At 41.4% G+C, this 13,336-nt stretch overlaps 1 protein-coding gene across 1 annotated transcript in view; it reads right to left on the bottom strand.

The window, feature by feature from the left end:
- The window catches only part of TNIP3 (TNFAIP3 interacting protein 3), a 114,908-nt gene extending 109,149 nt beyond the window's left edge, over positions 1–5,759 (bottom strand). The window contains exons 1-3 of the mRNA XM_040238373.1: positions 5,684–5,759; positions 1,412–1,510; positions 221–443 (exon numbers count right to left, since the gene is read on the bottom strand). Coding sequence (XP_040094307.1) covers positions 221–443; positions 1,412–1,510; positions 5,684–5,759 — 398 coding nt within the window. The remainder of the gene's footprint in view (positions 1–220; positions 444–1,411; positions 1,511–5,683) is intronic.
- Positions 5,760–13,336: the final 7,577 nt, after the last annotated feature.

Here is a 13,336-nt window from a genome sequence, read left to right as displayed (position 1 = left end):
TATGAAGAATAGACATTAGTATTAATTTGGGCTTTTGTGTCTCTGTTCATTCTGTTCCTGATGCCAATTGTCTCACTGCTTATACTCTTCGAACTGTTGAACCTAGGGTGGGCAAGGCGTGAGCTAAGAGGTTGGGGAGGAGACTAGAGGAGCTGTAGGAACTGCAGACACGTTTGTTCTCTCTTGGCAACGGCCACAGCACACCCTGACACAACAATACCTCTCTCCTGGCTGGCACAGCAGCCACAGCAGTGTTCTCTGCTGGCTGACGCCAGACGCAACAGTAAACACGCTATATTCTTTCCTCTGTGGCTGCTGGAAGGGACGCAGCCGTGAGGCAGCAGTAGTTCCCGCCCTTTTAGGGGTGGAGCTCATATATCCGTATCGCCCAAAGCAGCTCCTCACCATAGTGCTATAAGCGATGTCAGCCGTTGCATAATTGTCTACAGAACGTTGGGGGGAGAGAGCCTGAACATGCCATCTTCGCTAATTCGCTCTCTCCCCACAGCTTTCTACTTCATACAAGATGGCATTTTTTCCTCTCAAATTCCCACAACAACCAGGGTTAGAGCTGAAATCAGAGCTGATTAGAAATTTGATAAAATTTCACCTGGGTAAAAACTGACACAGAAAACAAACAATTTTTGTCATCACTTGGTAAAATTGAATACTTGTCCATAAAGCTCTAGGAACAGTTATGGTATACTGGTAAAATTTGGTTTTTGTACATTCTTGTTTTTTTTTTTTTTCAATAAAACTATCATTTTAAGAAAATGAGTAGTTCCATACATTTTCACTGAGTTCTTCCTCATTATCGTGTGCATGTGTGTGTGTGTTTGCATGCTGTTTTAAAAAAAGACCCCAGTATAGATAACAAAGGGTTGAACAGCAAATAATGTAAATCATTAAAATATCACAGATCTACTTTTTCATAAGGTTGAGATTCAACTTAAAAAAAAAATTCTGCCCAAAAGAAGATATATCAGGCAAACAATTGGGTGGGAGAAGAGGCATAAATCTAATTTCTAAAGACAATGAAAGAATGGATATGAATCATGGAGCTAGATAAATCAGAAATGCAGCTGTTTGGAACCTAAGTCTCCTTATTGCTGTACACCAGGCCTAAAGACGTGATGGTCTTTAAAGAGCAACCCCAGGTTACAGTGCAGAGACATCTCAAGGGAACTCTTTGACACTCAACCCCTTAGACTTTTACCCTCAACAAGACTGTATCCCTTCTGTTTTTGATACTCATGTATAAAATTTCTCATCCAAATTCAGGAATCCTACCTGTTTTCAACATTAAACTTGCTTTGATCATTCCTAGCTTAACAGGAATTACCACCCAAACAGCAATCACTTAGAAGTCAGGCATTTTGGACCAAGTTTATAAGACCAACAGTGAATATACGTTCTCCATCTGTGCAAAAGCTGAGTTTGGGTATTAGGCCTACACGTCCTATTGAAGAGACATTTTTCTGATAGCAGTTTCTTGTTTTCAGTTGAAAATCTAAAACAGAAAAATAATCTCTGATCATAAGTTCTGATTTCTACCTTCTGTGACCCTCACTTAAAGCCAATTGTTCTCATGTGATCTTCAGATCTTAACTCCAAATCCATAGCGTCATGGGGTTCACACACTTGGGAATAGACAGGAACTTTCGTGGAAACAATTCCTAAAATGGATGCTTCAAGGAAAAGTCATTTACTTTGCTAAAGTTTGGGAGAGGCCATAAGTGTTTTATCCCATAGGACTCAGAAGGTTATAAACAAATGTAGGACTTTACCTTCAGCACTTTGAAACTCACAAAATAATTTTGAAGCTTGTATTGGAAATAATTTTGTACACAAAAGAATGAAATGCTAAGATCTGTTTATAGAAGTTTAATTTAAGTGAATGTATTATTCTATGGCATTCATCCTAACAACCTCACTACAAACTGCACTCATTTAACCCCTGGAGATTTCAGTTCCTTTACCTAAAAATGAGACTGAACCAGATGATGTCTGAAAATCCCACTCAGATCAAAGATACTATAATTTGATATCACCCTAAATAGTAAACAATACATTTCCATTTTGATTGGTTTTATGCTTTTTCAATTCTCTTGTATAGTTGAGGAAAAAAATTACAAAATTTTAACCCTCCTATTGTGCAATGTGTCTACTCTGAGTTTATTTTACTCATGGAATTATATTAATTCTTTCAGCTCTTAAACTAAAGTATCAAAGAAGAAGAATTGAACTCCCAGCACAATTAAAAAGCTTTATACTGGAATGCATAATCTACTGCCAAGGAGTAACTAGGCCTTGGGAAAAACTTATCATGTCCTTCATTGTTCTGTAAAAATGTTTAACTGTAAAGGAAAGCACTGCACTTTGAAGGATATTTTCTCTATTTTACAAAGATGCTAATTTGAGAAAGTCAAGAGTAAACACGGGCCCCGAATAATAATTTTTCCTTTAATTTAAAAGTTACAAATGTCAAACATACAACTTATGTAAAGTTTAAGGGTAATAAAACTACATTAAAGAAAGAAAAAAATGGAGAAGTAACTCCTGATACAAGGCTGTGATTTCCAAATATAACTGCATTTTAAGATAATTTAGGCCACATTCCTCCAATTTTTTTCTTGTTGGTACACGTAACAATTGGTGTCATTACTGAGCATAATATTTTGTTATTGAATGAAATCAACTGGTATTACTATTGACAATAATATTTTTTGATTGGGTAAAGTAGGAACTGAACTTCCTGCAGTTCAATAAATTATATTTTCTTCTTTATATACTAAAATGGACATACATAATTAACAAAATTCTAAGTTAAAGATATTTTCATGGTCATTCTCTCTGGTTTTTAAAATTGTGCATAGTGAGCCATGTAATATGAAAATAAACACATAGAGACAGAGACCGTTGCTGAGATTAAGCCAAGTTTATAAGAAAAATTATCTTGGATAATTTGATAACTTATCTTTATTATATTGCATGATAGTTAAATATAAATGGAAGCAGTTTACATTTATGAGTTCGATGAGGATAATTGGGATAATGACTAGTAGTAATTTCAAATAATCAGTTACTTCCCACATGCTTTACAAACATTTAATGTGAGGTCTTTGGACCATCAAAAAGCTTATAAGAAAGGCAGAATCTCAGGCCCCATTCCAAAGTTACTAAATGAAAATCTGCATTTTAACAAGATATCCAGGTAGGGATGAGAGGGAATCTTATTAATGAATGATAAAATCTGAGATGATGAAAGTGAAAGATGAGAATGAAAAAGTTGGCTTAAAACTCAACGTTCAGAAAATGAAGAACGTGGTATCCAGTCCCACCACTTCATGGTAAATAGATGGGGAAACAATGGGGACAGTGAGAGACTTCATTTTTTTGGGCTCCAAAAATCACTGTAGATGGTGACTGCAGCCATGAAATGAAAAGATGCTTGCTCCTTGGATGAAAAGCTATGACCAACCTAGACAGCATATTAAAAAGCAGAGACATTACTTTGCCAACAAAGGTCTGTCTCGGCAAAGCTATGGTTTTTCCAGTAGTCATGTATGGATGTGAGAGTTGGACTATAAAGAAAGCTGAGCATCAAAGAATTGATGCTTTTAAACTGTGGTGTTGGAGAAGACTCTTGAGAGTCCCTTGGACAGCAAGGAGATCCAACCAGTCCATCCTAAGGGAAATCAGTCTCGAATATTCATTGGAAGGGTTGATGTTGAAGCTGAAACTCCAATACTTTGGCCACCTGATATGAAGAACCAACTCACTGGAAAAGACTCTGTTGCTGGGAAAGACTGAAGGCAGGAGGAGAAGGGGATGACAGAGGAGGAGATGGTTGGATGTCATCATCGACCTGATGAACATGAGTTTGAGTAAGCTCCAGGAGTTGGTGATGGACAGGGAGGCCTGGTGTGCTGCAGTCCACGGGGTCGCAAAGAGTCAGACACGACTGAGCAACTGAACTGAACTGAAAGTCTGAGAAACAACACATTATCTCATTTATTCTTTTCAGTAACTAGCTCCCTGTTGGCTTCCCTGATGGCGCAGTGGTAAAGAATCCATCCTCGATGCAGGAAAACCTGGTTCAATCCCTGGTTCGGGAAGATCCCCTGGAGAAGAAAATTTCAGCCCCCTCCAGGATTCTTGCCTGGGAAATCCCATGGGGAGAGGAGCCTGAATGACTAAGCACACACACATGTATGGAAGATGCAAGAGCCTAGGCTCATTGAAATCTCTCCTTTGATGTGCGCCTTAGCTATCTCGGGCCAGTGTCCTGTTTTTTTTCTATCTTGAATCTCCTCCAATTGGAGTGGGAATTTGAAGCCATGACAATCCTAGTCACTGTACTTTGAATCACTTGTTCTTGGGAGTTGAGATCATTCTACATGGTGTTCATGTCTCTGAGATCATGAGCCTCTGAGACTTCCATACTATCTTGGGTCACTGATAAAGTTTAACAAGACTCAGTCTTCTCCTTAGGCTTTTAGAGATACATACTCTCTGAATTTCTCTGGTTTATGGTGAAATATCTTATGCCCATAATTCAAAGCTTGCTTGATTACAAGTCCCATGGTAATCGCCACCTCCATGAAGAATCTGGGATCGATTAGTGAAACAGAGCTTCAGGTCTACGATCATCAAATCAAGAAGCATACCCACATAGGGATACGTCACTTCTCAGGAAACAGAGCTTCATGGATGTTGGGTAAAAAGTGATGACAGCTCGACAATTTCATAAGAGAAATACTGAGTTTTCCTTAAGTTATTGAAGCAACACGATATCACGTAAATTTTATTCTCTATCTGATGGAGCCAGTTTTGAACTATTCATTTATCTGCTAATTGCAATTCCGATTTCAGTAACATTTTGTGAGTATTTCATTGGCTTCCCAAGTGGCTTAGTGGTAACGAATTTGCTTGCCAAAGCGGGAGACGCAGGACACGTGGGCTCAATCTCTGGGTTAGGAATAACCCCTGCAGGAGAAAATGGGAACCCACTCCAGCATTCTTGCCTGGAAAATCCCATGGGCAGAGGAGCTAGGTTCCTACCAGGCTCCTCTGTGACTTGCGTGACTTGTAATCAAGAATCTACAAGAAAAGAGCAAACAGGCTTAGAAATGATACAACTTGGCTTCCTACCTATTAAATCATCAAAGCAAGGTACACAGTCCAGATGCAGGGCACAGCGAAATAGATTCTACCCTACTGTTGGGAGAAGAAAGGCAACTTTTCAGTCTTTCCCAATAAGAGGAGGGACATGCATCCAAGATGCCCCATCTCCTGCCTCATTAAGACCAGCAGCCCCCTGAAGCCTGACTGCCTTTGTTGACCGGCGGCTGACTGCCAACATGCACGAGTCCCACTGACACAAAAATCGCCTGTCTGAGCCCAGCACAAGGCACAGCAATGTGAATTAAACAATTAGCCGTTTTATTCCATCACTAAGTTTTAGAGTGATTTGCTTCACAGCAAAAACTAAGTGATAGACTGGCCTATGAGATACTAAAGAATGTACACTAACATTAAACTTTAATTCCGTTTTTATTTTTGTCTTTTGAGAAACATGAAAGGGTATCCAACTCACAGCTCACAGCCCCACTTCTGAGAAAAATAAACAAAACAGCACAAACCGTCCCCTATCCTTCGCTCTCTAGTCCCTCAAGCCTACCTGGAGCCCCTCTTGCCTCATTCTGAAACCACTCCTCAAAATTCTGTCGAAGGCCCTGCCCACCCACGTTCCTCATTTCCTGTCTCTCAAAAAGTCACCCTCCGTGAGTGAGGGGGTGACTGCGGACCTGCCCTGCCTGCTCAGCCGTGCCCCAGGGCCCAGCAGCCTGCCTCCTGTCCTTGCCTGCTCCCAGAGACAGCTGTGGCCCAGGCTTCCTGGAAAAGCTGGGCTCCTTCCTCACTCTGACGACATTTCTTACAGAGAGACTCTTTAAAATGTTTCCCAAAAACCACCTCATGTCCACATTTGGAGATGAGATGTAGAAGGAGCCTGGAAGTGGGAAACTTGTTCACACCTTCACATGGGGGCTGGCTAGACTCTCTGCTGGACGTATGGCCACGGTCACCCCTCAAGAGCATACCCAGACTAGGAACTTGATTGGGGAAAAAAGGGTGAGGTGAGGCTATGAGCAAACAGAATTCCCAAATAGAAGATAACTTTTTAAGGTGGCTCAGATGGTAAAGGGTCTGCCTGCAACTGTGGAGACCTGGGTTCAATCCCTGGGTGGGGAAGATCCCCTGGGGAAGGAAATGGCAACCCATTCCAGTATTCTTACCTGGAAAATTCCATGGATGGAGGAGCCTGGTGGGCTATAGTCCATGGGGTCACAAAGAGTCGAACTTGACTGAGCAACTTCACTTTTAACTAAAAATGCATAGTGTCTTCAAATGGGTAAAGTATCTCCAAATCAAGTGGAAATTAGAAAGCAGTGGTTATAGTAGTTGCCAGAATTTAATGGAAATATCTCAGTGTAGATTCACTTTTAGCTGCTAGCATTGCTAGACAGTATTAATACTACCAGGTAGTACTGGTACTACTAGAGTACTGTACAGGTGAGCTATGGGGATTGGGGGTTTCTGTGGTAGACTGGGAGGTCTGACTTGCCAATTAGTACAGGAAAAAACTCAGTCAACACAACGAATCAGGATATTAAGTTACTGGAGAAATTCAGGAACAAGAACCAAAGGATAAACAAGCCAAAGTATTCAGATAGGGAACTGGGTCAGAGTCCGTTATCACATTCTGGAATCAGCCATGAAGGTCAGGAGTAAGAAAAACTATTGTAATCCAAACCTCATTGAGATGAGACACTTAACTTTCTTACTTGGTTCTTTCCTTCCTAAAATGGATCTGTATCTGTGAGTGGAAAGTTGTGCAGAGCTAAACGAATGTTCCTGCCCACTGTTAGGAAAGCCCCCTGGGGAGACTGAGGTGAGGCTTTAAGCTTGCTGGGCATGAGCAGAAGGTGGAAAAGGTCAAAGCCTCAAGTGTAATCATCCGGTTCCCAGGTCCTTTCTTTGGGTCCACCTCATCATAATCATGGACCAGAAGTGCTGGGGCTTAAAGGTCTTCTCCTGGACTGAATTCTTTTTTTGACTCTTCATTTGATGGTTATAAGTAGATGGCAAAACTAAGTTGGCTAAAAATGATGAAGAATAAAGGTAAACATAAATGAAGCAGTTAAATAGAGTTGAAAATATTTGGAAGGGATCAATGAAATATTTACTTATTAGAAATCATACATATGTACTTTTTAGGAATATATGTGTTATATATGTATATATATTTTCTAATAAGTAAACAATTATATATAACATATATATGCATTCCCAGTGGCAGAGTGGTAAAGAGTCAGCCTGTCAATGCAGGAGACGCAAGAGATGCTGGTTCCATCCCTGGGTCAGGAAGACCTCCTGGAGAAGGAAATGGCAAACCACTCCAATATTCTTGCCTCAGAAATCCCATGGATAGAGGAGCCTGGGGGGTTACAAAGTCCATGAGGTCTCAAAGAGCTGGACATGACTGAGCATGCATGTACAGAATGCATATATATACATATATGAAATGAGAATCACAGTCTATCGCTGACTTGGAGAAATTCTCTCAGTATGATTTCATTCATTTGCCATTTTTTAAAGTAATCTTGACCAATGAAAGCATGACTTGAGATCATGCATGTGGCTAGTTGAACAGAAGCACTAAATTGTATTGAGTCAGACTGGAAAGTTTAGTAGGGTAGATTCCAGGGGAAGGTCATGGATACTTTTCTTTAGGCAGGATTGTTGCCTGGCTGTTTGAAAGATGCTCTTCAACTGTTAGTCTGAGAATTGGGATTTGTAGTCAAGTTTAGTTATACTTAGAGGGAGAGCTAAAATATGTTGTTCAGGAATATCTGTATATCATTGCGGCTGCTGCTGCTAAGTCGCTTCAGTCGTGTCCGACTTTGTGCGACCCCAGAGACGGCAGCCCACCATGCTCCCCTGTCCCTGGGATTCTCCAGGCAAGAACACTGGAGTGGGTTGCTGTTTCCTTCTCCAATGCATAGTAATAATCTATATAGCCTGTCTGGGGAAGACGTGTGCTATTTTGTTACTATTTTAATCATCTTGAAGGCAGTAAATATTATGTTGTTAGGATAGATTTCTGCAATAACATCTCATGAAGCATTCTACTTTCTCAGCTCAGATTTTAACTTGAGCACACACTCCTCAAATTCTATAGTAAGATTCTCCAGGCAAGAATACTGGAGTGGGTTGCCATTTCCTTCTCCAAGGGATCTTCCCGACCCAGGGATCAAACCCGGGTATCCCTCATTGAAGGCAGACGCTTTAACCTCTGAGCCACCAGGGAAGCCCCATAGTTGACACTCAGTGCCTGCAAAATCTTGAAGGTAACAGTGCTGTGACTTGAAAGCTGTTGCATCAATTAATTTGAGAGAGCAGAGGAACCAAAGTAATGAACCATTGAAAAGGCTATATTTTCAGAGTGGTTGTATGCTCTACATGAAAATACAAAGAATACCATCTCCAGTGAATTTAATTATGCCAAATGGGAGTAACTAAAATTGCTACTCATATTTTTGAGGAGGAGGGAGTGTCCATTCTTGCTGTCACTGATGATTATTTGGATTGATCTTATTGCTTGACTCCTGACTGTCCACCAGGCATAGACTTCCTGTTTCTTGTTCACCCCTGGCCTCTGTTCTCTCCAGGGGTGAACATCCTCTTGTGCAGTTCACACACCGTATCCTCAGCCTTTGCCTTTGGGTCCCCAGGATCTGGTTTTTGGCCCTATAGCATCCACATCACTTTTCATGTCTCTGCAAGATAGCACTGTAACTTCTGATCTACGCATATATTCACCTTCATAGTCCAAGCCAGCTGATGGATCGTGGCTTATTTGTTGCTTACCTATAAGTATCTTTCTATTCTTTGGAACAAGAAGGAAGCTTTCTCAAGGAGAGTAGAAATAACCCTGTCATCTTTCTCTCTTTCCTCCCGGATACTCATGACATTGCTGCTGCTGCTGCTAAGTCGCTTCAGTTGTGTCCGACTCTGTGCGACCCCATAGATGGCAGCCCACCAGGCTCCCCCGTCCCTGGGATTCTCCAGGCAAGAACACTGGAGTGGGTTGCCATTTCCTTCTCCAATGCATGAAAGTGAAAAGTGAGAGTGAAGTCGCTCAGTTGTGTCCGACTCCTAGTGACCCCATGGACTCCAGCCTACCAGGCTCCTCCATCCATGGGATTTTCCAGGCAAGAGTATTGGAGTGGGTTGCCATTGCCTTCTCCGACTCATGACATTGGGAGTGGAATATTAGGATATGCTGTGATTTTTGTCACAAGGTAAGGCAGATGGCGCTCAGTTGTGTGGCTGGAGGAAGGTCTTTTCCTTTGGATTCAGAGTGCATACTTTAACACCGCAAAGAGTGGAGGGCTGAAATAGTAGGTGCTATTTCAGAGTCAGTGCTTCCTCCTAGCCCATCCAGAGTGTAGGGTGTTCCTCTCCCCTTCTCCTGGCTCCCTCTTCATGGCCAAGTGCTCCCCTCATCCCCATTACCCAATAATCTGTCAAAATTTCAATAAACCATGTTGAGGTTAGCTCTCTGAACACTGCCAGAACTGCAGTTGCTTCTAGATTCCTGAAGTGTGGGAGTCAGACACTTCTGGATTTCAAATCCTGGCTTTGTGGTCTTGAGCAAGATGACTTTTAATCTATTTGGACCTGATTTTCCTCTGTTGTAAAGAGGATTGTTATGGTGGTGGTGATTACTGTTGTCATTATTACATGGTTGCTGTGAGGATTGAAAATGGAGCATAAAAAGTAATTAGAACACAGCAAACATTCTGTCAACCAGCCTGGGCCAGAGAAAGCATGTCCCTTCATCAGGGCCTGGAGCCTGGAGTGCCCAATGTTTGAAGCTTCCTGTGAGTCAGGGGGTACACTGTCCTCAAGAGCAGGCTCCCTAGAGTTATAAAGGGTCATCTCTGAGGTCTCTAGTGGCAGCTGTAAAACATGTTGGGAGTTATGCCTCTGTTATCGCTAACTCTTCAGGAGATTCTTGGAAAAATCACATCTTGGTCTTCACTGGCGCTGCAAGTTAGGGAGAGGAGCACACGTCCAAGGCCGAGACGGGAGCACCGGCAGAGCTGCACTGCAGGACTGATCTCAGAGGACCACGGGACTGTGACGGCCTCCCAGTCACGGCCGCGGAGTGACTGATCTCAACTCTGTCGGAATCGAAAACCCGAGGCTCTCATTGTGGAGGGCATGCGGCGTGATTCCCTAGGGCTCTCAGATATAACTGGACTGGTAATTGGAGCTAATTTCTGGAATTTAAGCCAAAGAAATTTGTGCCATAATTGTGGACGAATAGGGAGTACCACCTTACCTCCTCAGGTTGTGCGACACGTCAGGAAGGAAGCGTGTATTCAGTCGAAATGCCCTGTATTAATGAGGAGCAAGACGGCCCCTTATGACCGAGGGGCATGGCCTCACCATCACTCAAAGCTCTGGGGAAACTGTGGGTACACGCAGTCATCTCCATCTTGTCAGTTATCCATGTCTACCAGTGATCTTTTCTGGGAGTGGTAGGATTGCAAAAATAACAGAAAAGTTGTGAGAATGTAATGTCCTAATTTGACTTCTGTTTTATTTTTTATTTCATTTACTTTTCTCTTTCTCTATGTGTGTGTGTTTACATATGCAGAATAGCAGAATACATGTAAAGCCATAGAAATTTACACATATAAATACATTTACATAAAACACAAGGTCGAGATTGGATTTTTGATAGAATAAAAGTTAACTTACATTTTAAATCAAGATTTAAAAACTAGTTCTTTTAAATTTTGACCCAAGACCTTGGAGAATTTCCCATTTTAAGAGGTAAAAGTTAACATTCAGCATACCAGTTTCTGCTCAATAAGTGTTTCTGTGGAAGGGTACATTCTCTGCCAAGGTAAATTTGAGCCACAATCTTAAATAGAATGATGCAAAAGATAGACATTATGTCCTTGGCAAAAAAAAAGAAAAGAAAAAAAAAAAAACCAACAACATGAACACTATGACCCAAGACCTTGAAGAATTTCAGATGAAATGCTAAGGTTAATATGTTGAATGACACAGCATCTTTATTTCTTTATTTCTCAATGGAACAACTCAATAAGAAATTTACAGGAACACGTGGCTTGAATGATAAAATGTGTGTGAATAAGCTCTTAATAATTTATTCCACTTGCTGATGCAGGTTGATTACAAACGCAAGTGCTTTAGTGAGAGCTGTTAGGTGTTTCGTGAATGTCTGTGTTGAATTCAAGGGACACGCATAGAGAGAACAGACCAGCCAAGCGAATGAACGTAGCTGGGAACTGCCAAAGTAGATGAGAAGGAGTACCCTCTTGGACTTTGAGGCGTCCCCAACCACCTACAGCTTCCCACAGAGATTGGAACCTCTTCCCACGCTGCCCCCACCACTATGTCGTGTAGGAGTTTATCTTTTCTAGCTATCACTACGGGTAGAGTAAAAATTACTTTTATAAAAACTACCTTCATGGTTACTGAAAACCGAGGAGGAATACTTCACTAATCGTGGCTCATGACTCATAAAGACTGAACTAGTAAGCATTTATAAGATTTCTAGGGGACTAGATTTTTTTCTCATATAAAGATTACTTTCATTTCATTTCATCCACATCATAGCGACACTTTCTGGATGAAGTACTTAAGTCTCTGAATTTAACCCTTCGCAGGGACACAGAGAATTTTGATGGCTATTTCATTTATGCTTCCTCTAAAAAGTAGTTTTCTTTTTAGACAACGTCTTTCAAAAATGGCCACTGTGTGTGAAAGACTCAAAGGAGTTTACAAAGAGTTTAAAAAAAAGAAAAATACATTTAAGTGACAAAATCAACAAACACAGTCCACTTTGGCTGTACATTAACTAATTCATGTATCAAAGACAGTGTTAGAACTTAGGAGACTTGATGCGTGAAAAAATTAAGAATGAATGATGATTTTGTGGGAAACTTTTTTTTATGACTGCTTTTCTAGCTCGTGTGTGTGTGTGTGTGTGTGTGTGTGTGTGTGTGTGTGTGTGTGCTCCGTTGTGTCTGACTCTGCGACCCTATGGACTGAGCCTTCCAGGCTCTTTTGTCCATGGAATTTTCCCGGCAACAATACGGGAGTGGGTTTCCATTTCCTCCTCTAGGCGATCTTTAGGAGCCTGGGGTCAAACTCGACTCTCTTGTGTCTCTTGTGTCTCTTGTATCAGAAGGTGAATTCTTTACCACTGCTTCATCTGGGAAGCCTCTAACACTTTAATTTGGGCAATTAAAATAAAGGGAATTTTATAAAAACCTGAAATGAGAAAGGAGCCGGGTCGCTAGATGTGAAAATAATCTGTCTGCATTTTCTTTGAAGGGTGAAGACGTTCACTGGGATACAGGTCTTATAGCCCAGTGCCAGGGATGTAGGGAACTTCAAATTGTGTGGAGGTTAGAACTTATCCTTTGCCTTAGAGAAACAAACATTCTTATGTACACTTTCCTGCTGTGATTCTCTCCTTTCTGTCACAAGCTATTCAATAAAAAGTTCCCTGATAGCTCAGTTGGTAAAGAGCCTGCAATGCAGGAGACCTGGGTTCAATCCCTGGGTTGGGAAGATCTCCTGGAGAAGGGAAAGACTACCCACTCCCGTATTCTGGCCTGAAGAATTCCACGGATTGTATAGTCCATAGGGTCGCGAAGACTTGGACACCGCTGAGCGACTTTCACTTTGCTAATATATTTATACATTTGTGGTTGTTGTTTTGTTGCTCAGTGGTGTCCAACTCTTTGTGACCGCGTGGACTGTAGATTGAATAAAACATCCATTTCTACAATCTCCAGGAGACAAGGGACACATTCAACGGAAAAAGCGCGGAGCGGGGGTGGGGGGTGCAATCCCATTAACTAGAATAATAAGATAAGGAAAATTTAGAAAATGTTAGTCGCTCAGTCGTGTCTGACTGACTCTTTGTGACCCAATGGACTATAGCCTCTGTCCATGGAGTTCTCCAGGCAAGAACACTGGAGTGAGTTGCCATTTCCTTCTCCAGGGGATCCTCAGGACCCAGTGATGGAACCTGGCTCTCCTGCATTGCAGGCAGATTCTTTATCATCTGAGCCACCAGGGAAGCTTCAAATACCTTCAACAAATAATAGTCTCAAGCATATTAGAGCCTATCACTTACTTTTGTATCTTCACATGTAACATTTCTTCAATTATTTGACATCAGTGAATTACATATAATTAACAATCCTATTAAATCTTT

The sequence above is a fragment of the Oryx dammah genome, unplaced genomic scaffold (assembly GCF_014754425.2).
Source record: "Oryx dammah isolate SB20612 unplaced genomic scaffold, SCBI_Odam_1.1 HiC_scaffold_3, whole genome shotgun sequence".
Classification (NCBI taxonomy): Eukaryota; Metazoa; Chordata; class Mammalia; order Artiodactyla; family Bovidae; genus Oryx; species Oryx dammah.
The sequence above is the reverse complement of the archived record's forward strand: the minus strand, read 5'-3'. Positions and strand labels throughout refer to the sequence as shown.